The sequence below is a fragment of the Ambystoma mexicanum genome, chromosome 4p, assembly GCF_040938575.1.
Source record: "Ambystoma mexicanum isolate Mex_15411 chromosome 4p, UKY_AmexF1_1, whole genome shotgun sequence".
Lineage (NCBI taxonomy): Eukaryota > Metazoa > Chordata > Amphibia > Caudata > Ambystomatidae > Ambystoma > Ambystoma mexicanum.
The window spans coordinates 1,087,591,741-1,087,611,208 of NC_090927.1; the positions used below are offsets into that span (position 1 = coordinate 1,087,591,741).

Consider the following 19,468-nt stretch of genomic DNA (forward strand, 5'->3'; position numbering starts at 1 on the left):
TGAAACTAAACTAGCCACATTCTACAGTCCGCCTGTATTTGTAGGTTAGCCACATTCTGCATCTGGTATAATATAGGTAATCGTTATACTCCCTGCTGCGCCCCGAGACAGGCACTATGTGACACCTGTAGCATGCAGGTTTTGGCTCCCAGAGACGGATTGTTGGGGTGGGAAATACATTGCACCTAGATGGATTTTTTTAGAGATAGGGAGTGTGTCACACTGGGATGGCTTGTGGTGGGGTGGGAGATTTGTCACATTTGGATGGGCAGTTGGGGGACGGGAGTGCACCACACTTGGATGGAGTTTTGGGGGAGGGAAGCCTGTCAAACTTGAATGGATTAGTATGAGCGGGAGATGTATAGCACTTAGATGTACTGGCAGGGGTAAGAAATGCATTGCACTTAGTCAGATTGTTTCTGGGCAGAAACTGTACCGCACCTTGATGTGAATGTTGGGGACAGGGAATGTGTCTCACTTGAATAGATTGCTGGGGATAGGAAAGGCATTGCAATTGTATGAACTTTTGAGGTGGCACTTGTATCGCATTTGGAGGGATTGTCGGGTGTTGGAAATGTATTGCCACTAACCAACCTGACTTTCTGCATCTAAAGATCTAAAAATGTGATTTATCGGAGATTGACGTTTTGCCGCAGTATGACTATCAGATGGGTTTCTCGTACTACATTAGCATTTAAAGCTCAAACATTTTTCATGTCACATTCATAACATAAGGTTATCATCAAACTTTGGACACCTCTGACAATCAACACACTTTTCTTTTTATGGTCACATAAGTACTAGGTTTGTTATTGCAGTCCATGAAGACACTGAGCAACATGAACAGTTGAACTCAAGTTGTCATTTAATTCACTATTGAGACACATAGATAAAGAATAACTTTATGTATTTGCAAGTAACTAATTGTATATTTCTTGTAATTCCTTCTAGGTCATACACTGTAATAGAATACACACAAATAGTTTGTATAGGGTAACTATTGCATGTCAATGACCAAAATCTGGAAATATGTGACTGTCAAGTGCAGAACTGTTAACAGTGAAGACTTCTCTTCCATATGATCTTTTGGTTGGGCTCTGTATAAAAACAAAGAATTATTGTGGAGCTTGTTTGCGATTTTTGTTGACTTGGAAAATACCAATTCTTCCTGAAAGAAACAATTACAATATGTTCATATCAGCAAGTGTTTGTGTAATGCTGACTTCATTGACATCAGACGTTCATGACACTTTTTTTGTTTTGTTTCTTTTCTGCAGATCAAAGGTCCAATGTTAAAACACCAAAGAATGTGCCAGACGCAGATGAAGATGAGGGAGCACAGTGGAACTGCACTGCATGTACTTTTCTAAATCATCCAGCATTAAACCGCTGTGAACAGTGTGAGATGCCCAGGCATTTTTGAGCCAATCCATGAAATTATAACAATTTGAAAGGACTGCTTTATCATTGGAAGAAAGAGATCCTGATTCAGACGCATAGGAGTCTTTCAAATTGAAGGTGTGACAAGATGGTGTTTTGGTAATGTTAATTGTCCACCTGCAGAAAGCTAATAATACCTCAGTGTTGCTTCGAGGCAGTTGGAATTGATCATTTAAAAGGTAATGTGTTAAAAAGACTTGGTTCCAAGCTGCCCACACCATGTACAGTATTACCAGCATCCCAATAAGATGTTTTCACTGTGTTCCGTGCTTGGGTTTTCCACAAACCCTTTCCATAGTTTCATCTTGGTTTTGGATGTGCAAATTTAATCCAAACAAGATTTTGGGTTCGGTCAAGATTCAGTCAAAGCAGTCCAAGAAACACTACATACACAGAGGAAATGTGATCTGTTGAGATGATCGGTTATAAGCTGTTTACCGCTTAGTGCCTTTGAACATGGGATGGACTATACTACCGTGGTACCTTGGTTCTCATCGTCTTCTCCAAACATCTGTGAAGCCCGCCAGAATCCATACAATCAAGTCTAAAGATAAAATGGAGTAACTGCATGCATTTTCTGTAAAATACAGTACACAGTGAAATACCCCATTGCTTTTCCCACTGTACATAGCTCTAGACCCTGCTTTGTGATTTCTTCTCTTCGCCTTAAATTTTTTGTTGTTCTGTATGTATAGTGTAAGTCTTTTGTTAACTAACTTTATTTTTCCCTTTAATTGATTATGCACAATCATGGCCCTTTTAAGCTTTTATCCAGAAGTGATGCCTTAAATAAAATGAGCATTAATGATATAAAACTATGCACAAAATAGCCTTCCTCTGCTCGTTCTGTACATTGTTCTTGTAAATGCTGATGTTCTGTGAAGACCTGCAGATGCGGTGTGTTTATAAAATGCAGGGAATGTTTGAAGGGTTGTGTGTATAGTTCACACTGTGCACTGAGTTTTACGGTGGGTGACATAACTCTTTTTGTTTCATAATTTACTAAGCTGAAGGCCGATGTTTTTAGCATGCAAAATGTTACCATCACTCGATCTTTGACCGTTTTCTTCAAACGTTGACAAAGAACCTTTGTTAAAAACGTTCCCCATGGCAGAGATGGTACAGGTGGTTACTTTACTAGGTTTTAAAAAAACAATTTTAAAAATGGCAATCCCATTCAAGGCGCGCCTGTTCTTTACGTTTACAGAGCACAGAGCTCTAAAACACAAAACACAAACTGAAAACGTTTAACCAAGTCATACAAATGAAGCTTAAATTCAGCTTAGTAGCATTGGGCGCCTCTCAAATTATGTACACTATAAATGGATTTGTGAAGCCAAATTGCCCACATTTAGGAAAGCAAAATTGTATGACACTAAATTTGGGGGGGTGGGAGTATTCAGGATAAGATGGAACATGGTAAATGGAGTGGGGACCGTATATTTTACATGAAAAATAGAAGATGAAATACTGTCACCCGCTGTAAATGTTAGGCAGTGCAAATTTATTTTTTAAGAATAGGATTTTTACAGGTGATCTATATAATTGTTAGAAGCCTTTGTTCCAAAGGGTAGGCAGTTCATGTGGTAAAATATATTGACAATCCCTTGTAATTAGACCATGACCCAAAGCACTTGCATCCAGTTCATTTTGTTTAAAGAATAATTGAGGCCTTTTTTTCTGCTTCTTCTGCAGTTGTTCTATGTGAAGATTGACAAATCAGTTTTTACCTAGTTTATTAATAAAACCCTAATTTGGATATCTTGAGTATATTATGGTTTTGTGATTTAGCTGGGAAAACTGTCTTTGTAACAGATAAGTTATTTATAAAAATAAAAAAATATATTCTAACATTTTGTATTTGATTTTATTTTTCTTCCAAACTGATTAAAAGTGATTGTTCAGAAAAATGGTAGACGGAACCCTTGACTTTCATTTAGTAGAAGTCTTGTGAAGAGTGGTCCTGGTTTTTTTTTTTATTATTGTAGTTTGTTTTACTACTGGTTAGCTGGAGTAGAGTAATCATCCCTTTGCAGAAATGAGTTTTGGTTAAGTAAGCATATATGTGAATTGTAATGGTTTACAGAGGAACTGGCAAGAACATTGTTGGAGTATTTTACCGACTATTTTTGAAGTTTGGAGTACAATAGGCCATTCAAATAAGCAATTGACGTTCAAAACGGGATTTTTTTTTGTCGAGTAAACCTATATTTAATTGTAAACCCTATCTTTTTCCAGTCCATATCTCTTTGCACCTAGTAATTGCTGCAAATATTAAAAGCTGCATTTGTTTCTTAATCTTCAAATGCACCAGTGATACTACTGTAGTTTGTCCGTGTGGCAGTACTCAGCTGGGGTGAGTAAATAGAGATGATCTGTGGAACTGTCTCATTTCTTCATTTTTCTGGGAGTATTTTTATTCAATATTTATTTGGACACCAACAATAGCGGACACCCTCACATAAGACAGGGGAGATAACTTGCCGATCGAAGGAGTCAGCCGGCCCTTTATCCATAGGTTTTGCTTTTTCCACCTGATGACCAAAATCATCCCGAATCGGCTGGTGGACTCGATCTAACCTGTTAAGTAATGAGGATAGATTTAATATTGAAACATTTATGTAGTAATACACTTGTAAAAAAAATAGTTTCTTACACTTAAATCAAGTAAATAAAAAATATTTATTTTTTGCTTTTGTTCGCTTTCTTTTAGTCATCTGTAGGATTAAAATCATCAATGAAGCCTTGCATATTTGATTACAAGGGGCTCACATTTTGACTTTCTATGACCTTGGCAGATTCAATTTTGAAGTTTTATGATTTGGAAATCTTGCTTCCTTATTGAAGAATTCAGAGAGGCTCAGTAGTTCGGTCTACTAAAAGGGCCTACGAATTTGTGTTTTAGAACACACTAGGTTGTTCACCTCCCTTTTCAGGCATTAACTTACAAAGGTTTGCTCTACCTCCTTGTATTAATAGATCGGACCTCCGTTTGTGTTGCCAAGGAAACTTTTCTCTGCTCGAACAGAAGACCTGTTTCAAATCATATCATAGACCAGTCACAAAAATTAGCTCCAGTATTTGAAGTAAACACAATGATGGCCACATCAGCGCCTCACTTGAGCCCATATACCTTCTGATATTTACTTGATTTCCTTGAAACATACCTTTTAAGAATGTAACTTAAAAAGGTGCTTAAGTTACATTTTTCATATGCTGCATCATTTTCTTGGATCTTTTTCATACATTCATATTGCTCTTGGTGTTGTGCTCTCCCTCCTTCACAACTGTTCGGGCATGCCTGCACCAAAGGCATGACCGGAAGAATCTTCTCCAAGTGGATGTTGCCCCCTTAAACAGTGTTCCAGATACGTTTTTGAGGTGTATTTTATTCCCGATTTCTATAATTCGAGAGTAAATGCCAATTCAAGAGAGTAAAGTATACTGTTCTCCTTCACAAGACTAAAAAAAAATGATCTCCCCTCCATCCAGTGCATACAGTTTACAGTATAGAACACATTAAAAACATTACAAGAGTGGTATATCAACGTTATTTGGATTAAGAGGATGTAGAACATTTGTGGTAAATGTTCTCCAGCACAGTAACTTATCAACAAGTCACAACCTGATTCATGGTAACTTGCACAACCAATATCAACTTGTTTACCATTAAAAAGGCTAATCTCAGTCTCCTTAAAAATTAAAAACTGAGTTGACCTTGGGACCTGAAAATGTGAACACTGATTTCTCAAACAAGCACGCAACCGTTTGCTATTTGACCTCAAGATAAGATGTGAAATGTGGTTTGCAAGTGACCAACCATCTATTTACACTGATGACAGTAGGGGTAGATGCTGCAGAAATCTAGCATTGTAGTACTTTAGCTATACTAATGATAGACTGGTATAGTTTTCTGAGGTAGCCCTGATTTGGTGGAAGGAGGAGGGTAGTGATTTCATGCGGCAAGGGCTACCTAAACAAGCAAGATGCCAGCCCTTAAGGTCTTGATGCTATATATCAGGTGGGCAGAAGCCTACTCCATTTATTGGCCAATCCCCCCCTCTCTGAATGGCTATTTTAGAGATATTCATAACTGAATCACTTTTACAGCCAGCATAGCAGGAATTCCTTCTTGGAGCTCTTTTTGTTGAAGTTGTTTAGATCATCCAAAACTCTTGTTTTGAGTACTTCTGACTTGTCACGCTCAGAAATTAGTAAATATATAATTCTATCAGCATCCAAGACACTCAAAGAATTGTCTGGACTGCAGTCTGAAGAGGAGCTGCTCTCCAAGAAACAGGATACTGTACTACAGCATCTGGGTGAGAACAGTGGTTCACCCTGAGACAATTGTGATTGCTGATATTTGCTGGCGAGATGCTTACTGAGATACTGTTTAAGTGACTGAAAGACCATAGAAGTTACTGCTGTATGTTGGCACGACCCTAATCGGAGTGTCCGCCTAGCCGTGCCACTCCTTGGGAACAATTTCTCAAGCTAATCCTTCACTTTGGTTGGGGTGAGTTAGTACACACACACACTTTTCAACTGATACTTGCCCTGCTACAAACATGAGTTTAACCAAAAAAACTGTTTTAGCCTGGCTGATTTAGCATAAATGGGAATTGGTCCGTTTTTTTCCTTCTTCAATGTAAGAGGGCCATTTGTAGAACTTGTGGTTGCTTTCTACCTCTGGACTTTTCACACGAGTTCTTCAGCAAAAGGGTGTTTGGTAGCAGTATCAGTATGAGGCCTTGCAGGAATACACTTTGGTCGCGTAATAGAAATTTCAAAGGGCATACTAAAGAGGTGGGCTCGGTCCTCACACAGTGGAATGGCAATCAACACAGCAGTTGTGAGAAATTCAATGTTTTCCAAGCCTTCTTTGATGGCAGCACGAATGGACTTTGTGTAGCCGCTGCCCAACCCTAGGATCAGCTGCAGCTGAGGAGAAGCTCTCTGCACAGCTTCTGCTCACAGAAGCTGCAGGATGTTGGGCTTTGTCTCTGGCATCGCCTGTCTACACCCCAGGGATGATTCCCCACGGACCAGTGGTAGAAAATCGGGGGGTTCACTTGCTTTGGGGCAAATTGTCAAAACGCTGCTGATACCATTAGTCCTGTGGGTAGAGATTTGTGAAATATCACTTGTGACGGTTACCATGATGCAGTGCCCATACTGCCTGCACCGTTCTCTGTAGCCACCAACCAAACCAGTTAACTTGGCCGTGGTATTGCCGTGTCTGAACTTCCATCCGTTTCTTGTTAAACTGCAGTGCAACCGTTCAACCTGCTGGACCAAAGAGGAACTACACAAGAAACTGATGTGTGCTGCCAGCGTAAATGATACGGAAGGAACAATTAAATGTCGCATAATTGGAGAATTTTGTTGCTTAAAAAGGCCCAGTGCGCCCCTTATCTGGAGGACTGCCCTTACCCATCCATCACCAACTGCCACCTCCATTGCCTGTTTTTCCTCCATGTTTGACATGCTAAGAGCTTGTATGTGTGCCCACAGTGGTTTTCTTACTTTAGTCCCCCCCACCCGACTCCCCTCTCCCCCAAGGAGCATATTTTCTTAATTGATTGGCTATATTTTTACTAACCTGCACCTCTCTCCCCATACCTGCCAATCTGGGAACGTTTCAAGCGCTGCATATTATGTGGTAAGCAATTCTCCTTGGCTGACCTTCGGAGCCTGCGCACCCTCTTGGGAACTTCCACCAGCTGAGCTCTGTCAGTTCGATGTTATCAAATCCATATCACTTATAACCCACTTGATATGCATGCTCAAGGATGGTCTGGCACTGCAAGCCACCATGGACCTCGTGGGGTGACTGAAGACTTTGCATCCTAGTGGTTGGATGGATTGGGGGCTGTGTGCAGTCTCTGAATTGGCATCACCTCTCAATAACTGTGTTAATGTAGTCCCCTTAGCTTTCAAGATAGCTTCCACTGCCCGTTCTAGTCACTCTGGGCATACGCATCTGCCAGTAAAGTCTGGTGGGAAAGCTTAGTGATAAGGACTGGCCTTATGTAAATGACATCCTTTTCACTCAAGACCAGACTCGAAAGTTATCAGGCAGTAGCATTTCTCTCACTGCACGGTCCCAGGCAGACCAAAGTCACTCTGACGACCCAAGTCTTCTAAGAAGTAGATCCAGCTCCATTTTTTCAGTCTATCTACCTCCAAGGTCCCAATACCTCTAAGCTAGCACAGATGTTCTTGGGCCCACTACCTTGGTACCGTGGAGCCTGAAATCTTCATAGTCATCCTCCCCGTTGGGTCTTAACCTCCACAACTGAAAAGACCATAGGCCTCCTTCGACACTGGACTGAAGCTGTCTCGAACACAAGAAGCATGACCAATGGCACTCCCCTTCCAAATCTGAGGGTTCGAGTTTGTCTTCGGAGTCTTTTCATGATGGTGCAGAGGAGGGCTCATTTAACACTGATTATTTCTCTGTAACCCCTTTAATTATTGGGTACTCCTGTGGGGGAAATGTTTGTTTTCCCTATGCCTCTGCTCTCTGCAGAGGACCATCTGCCCTCAGCCACTGTCTTAGGAACCAATAAAAAAAAATGTAAAACTTTATTTCATTTTCTTGGTAAAATCAACAATTGATACAAATAACACAATTAGTTCAAGTTCATTATACTAAAACGAATTCATAATCACCCATTTTAGGACATCGCCTTCCTTATCCACCCACTCCCTGCCCCCATCATGCCTTGGGCTTCATCCGGTGCTCTGCTTCCTGTTTTACATTGTCTCAGCCCAGACTATAATTTTGTATCAAGTGTGACTTGTGGGCTAAGGGTGGGTAGTTTGGACTGAAGTTAATTACTGGCGCCCATGTTTTTGATAGCTTTGTTATTGGCCATCCGCTAGTGCTGTGATCTTACTAAAATGACCCATATTGTATACCACCACATCTGTATTGAGGAACCTTCAACAGTTGTCCAATGCTTGGCAACAGTGAATTTGGGCCTAGAAACCCCCCTGATCTTTGATGGTATTCTTCAATTGGGCACTCAAGCTGTATGACCAGCGGGTCAGGTAACTGTGTGATCCCTATAATGGACTTCATAGCTTCTATTGTCCTCCCAAAGGTTTTGGATTTTTGGGCACATCCACCACATGTGAAAGAAATCACCTACTGTCCTGCTCACTCCAGTGGGACTGCAGCAGTGCTTTAAGGGGGGGGGGGCTGAGCCCCCGGTCCCACTACAACATTGTCGGGACACATTTCTGCCGCAGCCACGACAGGAGAGGCAGCCGCCATGACGCTCTGGCTGGCACATGTCAGTCACTGTAAATTCCTCTGGTGATATGTCGTGTGAGGGGAGGGGTGGGTCACCAGATGAAGTTACTGTCCCTTTGTTTCCCCAGGTTGCCGAGGCATCTTTAACCCTCGGCGAACCTGTGGATTCTTTGACATATTTCGTGGATTATAAAAGATGGCATGAAAAGTACACAATTCAAGCCATCTTTTATAAATTTTTGCCGACGGCCAAAGACCCCTCGAGCTTTGTCCGTTGTCAAAGCTTTATAAAAGATGGATTAAATTGTGTACTTTTCAAGCCATCTTTCATAAACCTCAATGTTTAAAAAAGAAGGCTTGAAAAGTACTCAAAGGTATGCAGACAAATATATAAATGTTATATTTTTGTGTGCGTACCTTACTATGGTTTGTGTGGGTACTTTTCAAGCCATCTTGAAGTACACAAACCATAGTAAGGCACGCAAACAAATATATACATGTAAGCATTTATATATTTATGTGCATACCTTACTATGGTTTGTGTACTTTTCAAGCCATCTTTTATAAACATAGAAATATGTTACATATTTCTATGTTTATAAAAGATGGCTTGCATACTGCACAAACCATAGTAAGGTATGCATACAGATATATAAATGCTTAAATTCATTTATGTCATTGTTTGCATACCTTAATATGGTTTATGTACTTTATTAAGCCACACCCATCCCACGCCCCATCGAGTTCTTCGCCCACTTAAAGCCCTGGACTGTAGGGTCCATTGTATGCACTCTTGTGGGGGAGAGATATCAACAATGGCAAAGCGTGTGTCCCTTCTTTGTTTGTAGTGCATCTAGATGTGTGATTGTGTTGCCCATATTACCTTCCATGTGTCCTCTATTGATCGACATATATCTGTTACCCACTTAGCTTTGTACAGCAGCTCTGTCTGATCCTGCTCTATTTCTAGGTTTCCAGTCTCGTACTCCTCTCCTTATCCTCAAGGTGTGTGGCCCAGTGTCCTAATTGAACATACATTCCCCCACCTTAAACGCTCTTTGCTTTACCTGAATGTGAGTGGAGTCTCGGTTTCATAAATTTAGGCTAGCGTTTCAAGGCTTTCCTCCTAAATGCTGATTTTGTCAGTTCTGCCGTGAAATCTGAGTTATATGAAGTGGGGATGGGGGGAGCTAGGCCTGCCTTAACACCCCAATGATGAATTGCTTTGCACCAAAAGTAAAGCAATGATTTAGTGGATGACAGCAGTTGGGACCCTTCATTCAGCTTAGAGCTATCTATATATGGCATCCTGGGAAGTGGAGCACCGACTTGGGCCTTCTTGGGCCCATGCTAATGTCCTGTATAGTTGCGCTGCAATGAGATCGTCTGGTACCCTCACACTCTACAGTATGGGTTTTGCAATTAAATTGCCTCTGCAATGCAAGGCCTTTTCCCTTTCCAGATAAAAGCAATTATTTTACATTGCAGTTTTTCTAGCGCTCATGCCAAACCACAAGATTTCTTGTTTACCTCATCTTCTTAAATCAGTCCTCTATTCACCCATAATTTTCAGAAAATGAACATCGTATGCCCTCTGGGGCCCTGCCAGGAGATTAATTACCAAGCAGTCAATGGTGTTGGTATGTCCTTTCAGGGGCTGGGGCCCATGGAGCGTTTGAAAATCGCTCTATTGCATTCAAATATTGACCCTGCTGGATTTTGAGTAATTTGTTGCAAACCCAGTTACTTCCTGAAAAGCGTCTAATTCCTTTAAGATGTTACTTGGGAATCTATGTAGGCTTGTGACTGTGAAAAGGATATCTGCGTACAGTGAGATGTTTTAATGTTCTCCTAACTTCAATCCCTGAACCTCCCCTTTCTCGCTAATCCGCAGGGCTAGAGGTGCCATTGACAATGCGAAAAGTAGCATGGACAGGGGGGCAACCCTAATGTGTCACTCTTGATTCTGGTATAGGTCCATAACTTCTCCCATTCATTGTTATATTGGTGCGGAGCTCCTGGTAATTAGCTAGTATCAGTTTTGATAAATTGGGGCCAAAGAAGAATTTTATTAGGACTTGGCTAAGGTATGCCCAATTGATCTGATTAAATGCCTTAGTCTCATCAAGGGCAATTGCTCCCATCCGTATGCCTTTTCCCAGCCAGTTCTATCAGGTTTACTGCTCTTTAGATATTATCGAGGGTTTTTGGATTAGTTATGAATCACGTTTGATCTGTTACTAAGTCCTGCATGAAGCCTACTAGTCTGGCTGCTAGTATTTTGGAGTAAATGTTTGCATCCATGTTCATTAATGCAATAGGCCGATATGAATTACAAACTCACATGTTTTTTTCCCCTGATTTGAGATAAGTATGGTGTCTGATCCAGTCATCGTTCCTGCTTCCCGTAAAGAGTTGAATGATGGTGGCATGTGCTTGATTAACTGGGTCTTGAAGGCTTCTACCCTGGTTATTGGGCTCTCTTTGGCTGATATATGGGGAAATCTACTTTCTTTTAAATAGCCTTACTGTTTATTGGGTTGTTTCGTTTTTGTTAGCCATAAACTCTTGAATAATCCCACCCTTTAACTCTTTAACTCTTCCCCATAATGGGTGTGGGTGCAGCATCTAAGGCAAACGAGTGGCCGGAGACCGTTATCTGGGCCCAGTGGTTGCGCTGCGTAGGGCACATACTGTAAAAAGGGGAAGAAGGGCTGCCGGAACACTGTGGCTGAGAGCTTCTGAGGTGGAAAAGAAAGACATTGGGGAGAAGTCCCATCGGCTGGCAGACCTGGTGGTGCTATTACGATGAGTGGAGCAAAGCAGCAGACATCTACTTTCTTTTAAATAGCCTTGCTGTTTATTGGGTTTTTAGTTTTTGTTAGCCATGAACTCTTGAATAATCCCACCCTTTAACTCTTCCCCATAATGGGCCCTCCCCTCTTCATCCGTTAGGCCATGTATATTTCTCATTTGCAGATTGCATAGCTTCTGCGGCAGAAACTTTGCATTATTACTGCAGGTGTTATAGAACTGTCTGGTTCTAGTCATTGCGTAGGCGTTTTTATGTATTTCGTGTTTTTCAAGCTTGTTCCTGGTTGTTTGTAGTTGTCGCCATTTTCTTTGGGAAACTGCCTGTTTCTTCTGTATTTCACACTCCTGAACCACCTCCTCTGCCTGCCTATGCTGATTGTGGGCTTTGATGTATATTGCGTTGCGTGCAATGAATCACCCGCCCCCCCCGAATACTGCCGTCATGGCATCCCAAATTAGCGCCAGCACGCTCTCTGCTCCTGTATTCTCTGCAAAATAGTTATAACTTGGGCCCTCTCACTCTTGATTGTTACTGAGGATACCATCGTTCAGCCTCCATGAGGGTCTGGGGGAAGGTTAAAGTCTCTTTACTGCTAACCCAATTGCTACAGGAGCATGGTCTGAGAAGTTGCGGATGTCAATCAGGATCTCTAGGATGCATGGGTTAGGTCTATTGTTGAGTGTCCCTTGTCAATGTGTGAATAGTGCTTGTAATGGGGAGTCTCCTCATTCAACAGGCTCCACATATCCACCACATTAAGCTCCCTCAGCAGCTTCACAGTGTTCAGTGCATTTTTGAAGTATGCAGCTTTGAGCAGGAGGTTTTTATCTTTCGTCTGGTCTGGCGTCTGTTTAAAATCCCAGCCCATTACTACTTGGCCTTCGTCAAAGCCTGCCAGTTCATCTCTAGTTTGGGATCGGTATTCTCCATGGTTTTAATTGGAGCCATAATGAGATCAGTGTAAATACATGTCCCATTAACGTGCATTTAGCACCAATGTATTTCCTCGTGGGACTACGCAGTATGTCCGTATGGCGGAATGGAGTGTTCTCAGCTATGATTAAAGTGCCCCCCCAACCCTTTTTTGGACCCCGATGAGGTGAGGAACTGCTAGGTGACACTCCTGCCGTGCAGCTGTTTTTCATCTGGCAGGCACAAATGGGTTTCCTGCAGAATAGCTGTTGCTATCATTTTCCTTCACCCGCTGGAGTACTGATTTCCTTTTGGCAGGAGAATTTAGCCCTCGAGTATTAAAGGAGATGGATCGTAGTTCTCTGCTGGGGTCTCTCGAGGGGTAGGGCAGAGCGCTTGGGGGCTAAGTGCACGTTAATGGGTCATGCATTTCCTCCATACACAACTCTAGAGAAATATGCCTCGACTTGACCTGCTGTTGCCACATTTCTAACAGTTTTCCCAGCATTACCCACCCTCCCCATTTCATATAAAGTAATAGTTAACACTTCTAGTTTTAAACAAACCAACATTAGTTAACAGAGAAATTCTGGCGGGCCAGGAAGCCGGGCCATGTGGCAATGTTCTCCCCAATTCTGCATTGTCTGTCGTAGATACCGGGATGCATTGCGTAGATCAGTTTGTGCCTCGGGGTAGGCAGTTCTCTATGTCCTCCCTTCAAGGTGGTGCAGAGCACCTGCTCGAGGCCTGTCAGGATAAGTAAAGTCTGCATTCAGCCAGACTGCTGTTATCTCTATCTGTACGCCATGAAATTGTCATCTTTCATTAATGGAGCTGGGCGTCTACCCCTCTGTCATTCCTTCTCATTTGGATTGTTCCTCGGCCTGCCTCACTGCATTTCTGTGTGCTTTCCTCACTGACTCGGCCCATGTTGCTAGCGATGTGTCTCCTGCATTGTCTGGACCTATAGGATCCACTGCTTCCCTGGTCGACTTTATGGCCCATTTCTTTTCTTCATGTGTGAAAAGCAGGGTTCTAGTGAAACCTCACCGTTAAGGTATCTGCTTAACAGCTCCCCTTTCAACCATCGTAGCGGGCTTCTAGATCCTAATGAAGCTGAATCGATAAACCGCTGAACTTAATTTCAGACTTGGCACCACCATGAGTCTTTCTTTTGTCATATAGAAATGTATCCAGGAAAGTATATCTGGTGGCAGGTCTGGTTTAGTTGGGTTGATATATCTCCATGTTCGATCCAATTCAGAGTCGTCAGACAGATTCAGTATTTGGTGAAAGAGGCTATGCAATTATGATTGTAGGTCGGCATCGGGAACAGACCCAAGAATCCCCCATATTTTTGATGTTTCTGTGGGATCTATTCTATGTATCTTCCAGTTTTGCCTGGAATCCTTCACAATATGATTTCAAGAGCTTAGATGCGCTCTGTAGCTTGTCCATTTCATCTGCTGTTGACATGTTGGTGTTTCAGTCGCCATGAACCAATGATCTGCCTCATCCAGGCGCTTCTCTAGGGCAGTTCTCTTAGCTGACAGGGCGATGCTCCCTTGGATCTTTCTTGATTTCAGTAAGGAGGGATTGTAGATCATACTTGGTTGCCGGCATATGTTGCTCCTCCAAAGGGGTTGCCACATTGTGCACTTGTGCCACACCCTCTTGTGATATCTGCGGCTTTCGGATGCTTGGATTGTTTTGCCATCATTGCTGTGGTGTTATAAACAAGCTGTGTCCTTCAGGTGCAAAGAATTTGGTGTTTCTCTCATTCCCGGCTCCCTAGGGAGAGCTCACCTGCCACACTAAGGGGAGTCTACAGATGGATTCAGGTCCTGTGTCTGTCTAGCAGCTTCACTTCGGTCAGGATGCCCCACCGGGAGCCTCTGGAACAGACCATACATCCATGACTCTAGCGACGAGCCTACCAGGGCGCACCAGGCTGCAACACCAGGCACAGCACGACTGTTTGGTCTCACTCGCCATGACTGCGCCATCTTGTCGACCCTACATCAGGACTCTCTGCCCAGGTTTTTTTTTATTGCTTTATAACTGCTTCATAACTGTCGTCCACCCCATCCTTTTCAGCATGTGCCCAAAGTAGCGCACCTACTGGGATCTGCCTCCTGTCTCAGACTATCCACCAGCAGTCACTGGTGGTGCTCCGGCATTGCCATCCTACATCTCTGCAGGACCTGACATCGACAACCAGGGTTATCAACGATGGGCCTGCCGAGGCCCACTACAGCTGCTGCAGCTGCTCTGCTCCTCTCACCGTAATGACACCACCAGGTCCGCCTGCTGATGGGACTTCTCCCCAATGTCTTTCTTTTCCACTACAGAGGCTCTCAGCCGTGGCCACAGTGTTCTGCAGCCCTTCTTCCCCTTTTTACAGTATGGGCCCTACGCAGTGCAACCACTGGGCCCCGATACTAGCCACTTGTTTGCCTCGGATGCTGCACTCATGCAGCCACCATCTTTGCTTCCCATCATCCGGGACCTACTTGGTTCATTTTCTTCTCAATGCTGGGTTCCCTGCAGCTGCTGCTTCTAAATGTTTCAGCCTGTTCCAATTCCAGCCCTCTCATTTCCCCAACTGGCAGGACATTTTAAATGTTATGTTGGGTTCCAGCCTATAAAGAAGCACACAAGGCGTTATCTTCCTCAGAGCCCGTCCAGGCCAAGCACCAACAATTTCCGTAACATATGTTCAGGTACTGCAACCAGTGGTCTGAAACATGTATCATCACATGGTGAGCACTTCAGTTACTACTTCTTTGCCTACGTCTGATATTCCAACATAAGTTGACTCCTCCACATCTCTTGTGGCCTCTGTTCCTGATCCCTGCCTTGGACCTGGTTGAAACAGTTGAGTTCAGTTATGCAGTCACATTTCAAACAGACATTGGGGTTTTTGGCTTACAAACCTAGTGGCAAGGGGTCATGCCCAGTGGCCCCTCAGACCTCTATTCCTCCTCCTGAGCTTGTTGATATACCGTCAGAAAAATCCCACTGCAAAGGATTAGAGGATTGATGACGATGATACAGCTGATGAAGAGAACGCAATTCTGATTTATTCTTCATGCAACTTAATTTGGTTATGTCCAGGCCATGCAAGCTTTGAATGTACTGCCTCCTGTCATCTTCCATTCTAGATAGCCTTTGCTGACAATGGAAACTTCTATTGTGGAGCAGGTGGCACACAACTTGTTGAGGTCTCATTTAGAAACCTTTGTTTTCTAGGTCTTTGGACTCCAAATATAAGACCGCTAATGACCAGCTGTTTGAAATAATGGGGAATCTGGATGCTTAATTTGGGAATCGCAGGGCACAAAATTGTACTAAAATTACCTTGGCTCTTCAGAAGGTTAATGCTGTCTATGTTCTGACTAAGTAAAACATCAAAAACTGAGAGACTTTAGAGAAGTTTGGGGAAGTTCTTCCTCCCAATGTCCAAGAAGAATTATTTTGTCTGGCTGAGGATAAGTAAACAGCCTTACGACAGCTGCAGGTTAATGAAGACCCCACTGACTACAAGAGCCAGTAGTTCTACAGCATGGGGTCTAGCATGGATTTACATGCTCATAAATATTCCCTGTCATCAGGCTGGGAATCCTAGGTAAAAAGAAAAAACTTTCACTTTAAATCTGTATTTTGTCCTCTAAACAAATCTCTGTCCTCTGGGTCATACTGCCCCCATCTAATGATGGTCCTCTCCCTAAGCCCTGGTTCTGGCAGCCATCTTCAGATTTTTACTGCACGCTTCAATGTTGGGAGTCCTCGAGTTGTTTTCCGAGTTATTTGTAAGTTTTACAGCGAGAAAGTTCAATTTTGGTTCCAAAGAGCCAGTGTGCTCTTTTCCTTCTCTGCCTCAAGGGAATAAGATTCATTGAAGTTTCAAGAAGCCACCTTGGGCCTACTTCGTGCCCCCCGACCATGACTGAGGATAAGAAGACCTCTTCAGACCCTGCACCAAATGCAGGCTACGGAGTGTTTTTGTGGAAGACCAGCACCTACAATGCCTCTACTGCCTGCACATGGACCATAAGGAGGTAGAGTGCAAAATATGCCTTGGTTTCTCTAAGAAAACGACGAAAGACGGGCATAGTAGTCTGGCGGCATGGCTTAACTCAAACAAAGCCTCTGCCCCGTGCTCTGAGCAGGGTCATGCCTCGTCCAGGACCGGCCGGTCTGAATAGCGGTCTTCTAAGTCCTTTGACGTCGCCCCATCCGTGGGGCTCCGATGTAAGGCCAAGACCCCCAAGTCCACCGGTTTCACCACTGATGCGGGTCCCAAATTATATAGGGTGCGATCAGCATCGCCTTCTGCCTCCAGAGCCAGCCTACCATCGAGCTTCTCTTCAAAGAGGAAGTCCGCCACCCAGGCTAAGCTACCGGAGGAATCGGATAAACCAAGGACAGTAGAGGAAATGAAGGGTGCACAGCCCAAGCAGGCTCAACCTCTGAAGACAAGGTCCACTTCGGCGACTTTGTAGACCTCTATTACTGCGGCAGCTACGGGCACTCATCCTACGAGGGTGTGGCTCCCGCAGCGCAGACACTGTCGCTGCCCTAACAATGCAACACCACGCAAAGGCTTTAACAAAGGGTGCAGGCACTGCAGAAGGGGTGAAGGTACAGGCCCAGGTCCCGGTTCAGACCCCTCGTAGTAAAAAGTTGGGGGGCGCGGAGGCCCTGAAACAGTCCTCCAAGGTTGCTGGTCAGCCTATGGACGTCTCGTCCACGAACCATCGGAGGATGGCAGCGCAGTGCCTAGTTTTCCGTCCTTACCTTCTCAGCCGAGGCACATTTCCTTGGATGTTCTATCGACTCTTTACACCTTGGTGTCTGAGATCCAGCTGAGGTTGCCCCCGACACCATGTAGTACCTTGGGCTCCTTATCAGTCTCCCTCTAAAAAGAGGAAGCATCATCTGACGCCCCCCTATCAACCTCATCCACCACGTCGAGGCCCTTCAGACCTGGTGACGGGTACTGGGAAGGATACGGCCATGAGTATGAACAAAGGCGAAAACTTTGTCGCAGCAGACGATGAATCGCCACATTGGGATGCTCATAGTTTCTCCACCGGATGAAGCGGGATCGTTCCACTCCATGATTGCCAGGGCCTCCAAGCTGTTCCAGCTGGTGCCCGAGGAAGGGGAAGTGGCATCGGACCATGCCATCATGGTGGCAGTGGACGTCACCGACGCAGGTTTCCGGAAAACGGGGAACAGTGTCTGCCTTCGTCGGCAGGGATGGATGAAGGCCACTAACTTCTGTTAGGAGGTTCAAGCAAAGGTGCTGGACATGCCTTCAGCGAGAATCTGTTTGGGAAGGTGGTCGACTGGTCCCTCCAGGCCATCGCAACGGATACGGAGACTGCACGTTCCCATGGCACTCTTCAGCACCGCTAGTCTTTTCGATTCTCGAGGGGAAAATAGAGCAGGTCATCAAAGGGTTTTTCACGTACAGCCTTCCCACACGTCAACGCAAGAAGCCTATATGGGCTGCTCCAAGGCCTACTGTAACGGAGGACAGCCTCGCCGTCGCCCGTAGGGCAGGACGCCGGCGGCCGAGCAAGCCTGAACCGGCCAAGACATCGGACCCCCACTCGTGCACCCCGGTGGGAAGGCGGCTGATGAGGTTTGTCAGCGAGTGGAGGAAGATCGCCAACAGATGAGTGCTGGATGCTCTTGCCCAGGGGCACACCCTGGAGTTCCAACGCAGGTGTCCTCGTATTCCACCGGTTCCCCAGCAGGAGCAACACACCCCTCAGCTCCTTGAAGAGGTATGAGCCATGTTACAAAAAGGGGTGATGGAGCTTGTTCCTTAACTGCTCTTGGGCTCTGGAGTCTATTCCTGATACTTTCTAGTCAGAAAGAAGACCGGGGGCTGGAGACCATTGTGCCGTATAAACAAATACTTAAAATCCCAAAAATTCAGGATGGTCACGTTGCAACACGTGCTCAGCCAACTGGGAACAGGGGATTTCTTGACATCGTCTTACCTGGAGGACGCCTATTTCCACGTTCTCATTCACAAGAAACATTGTAAATGTCTACATTTTGTGGTGCACGGCCAGCACTACCAGTTCCAGGCCCTACCATTCGTCTTGAAGTCTGTCCCGAGAGTGTTCACAAAATGCCTGGCACCGGTGGCGGCCTAGCTACATCTGTAGGGCATACACATATACCCATACCTGGATGATTGGCTGATACGCACCTGCTCGCGGGAGCTGGCCGACGAACACACAAAGGTGACTGTCCGACTATTGACGGATCTGGGATTCTGCGTGAACTATCTGAAGTACTGCTTAACACCATCGCAGAACGCGCTGTTCCTCGGTGCCAGACTCAACACAGTGGTTTGCCTGGCGTCGCCCTCGGAGGAGAGACTAGCAGCCATTCAAGGAAAGGTGCAGCATCTGTAGGCGAAGACCGCTACGGTGCAGGCCATCAAGTAATTACCTGGCAAGATGCCAGCCCGCGTCTACCTCGTCCGAAAATCAGAACATTTGTGGATCTGAGGTTTGATGGGAAACCTTTTGGATTTACTCAAGGTGTCCGCTGTCTTCTCTAGAGTTGGTGCAGGAGATTGAAAACCTTCTCCTGGGCATCATGTAAGTTGTTTCAGTGGTACGAAAGAGGCCTCTGCTTTAAAGTACTGAAGGACACAGGAGATGTCTGGTCTATTCCCTACCCCTCAGAATTCAACTGATTTCTCCCTTTGGAGACTTTTCATTTGATGACGCAAGCTCAGATTCTAGAGGCCCTCCAGTTCGGGGCTTCGCTAACAGTGATTTTTCATGAGGCTTGTTTTCACGTTCCAACCAGAAGAGGATCACCATTCTTCAGGTCTAGCCTGGATTTGAAAACTACCAAAACAAGTGCCTTCCTTTCAGCATCGATTCAGTTCACTTTTTTTTTTCTTTTTATCAAAAGATCCACATATGCCCTGACCTGCGCAATTTGTTAATTAGGGGCACCCTAGGTAGAGGGAAACAAGTGCACTCTGTTGTGTGAAACAC

General features: G+C 44.5%; 1 protein-coding gene across 1 annotated transcript in view; it reads left to right on the forward strand.

Moving 5' to 3' along the window:
• TAB2 (TGF-beta activated kinase 1 (MAP3K7) binding protein 2) overlaps positions 1-2,267 on the forward strand; it is a 321,631-nt gene extending 319,364 nt beyond the window's left edge. Inside the window, exon 7 of the mRNA XM_069606671.1 lies at positions 1,278-2,267. Coding sequence (XP_069462772.1) covers positions 1,278-1,423 — 146 coding nt within the window. The 3' untranslated portion in view covers positions 1,424-2,267. The remainder of the gene's footprint in view (positions 1-1,277) is intronic.
• Positions 2,268-19,468: the final 17,201 nt, after the last annotated feature.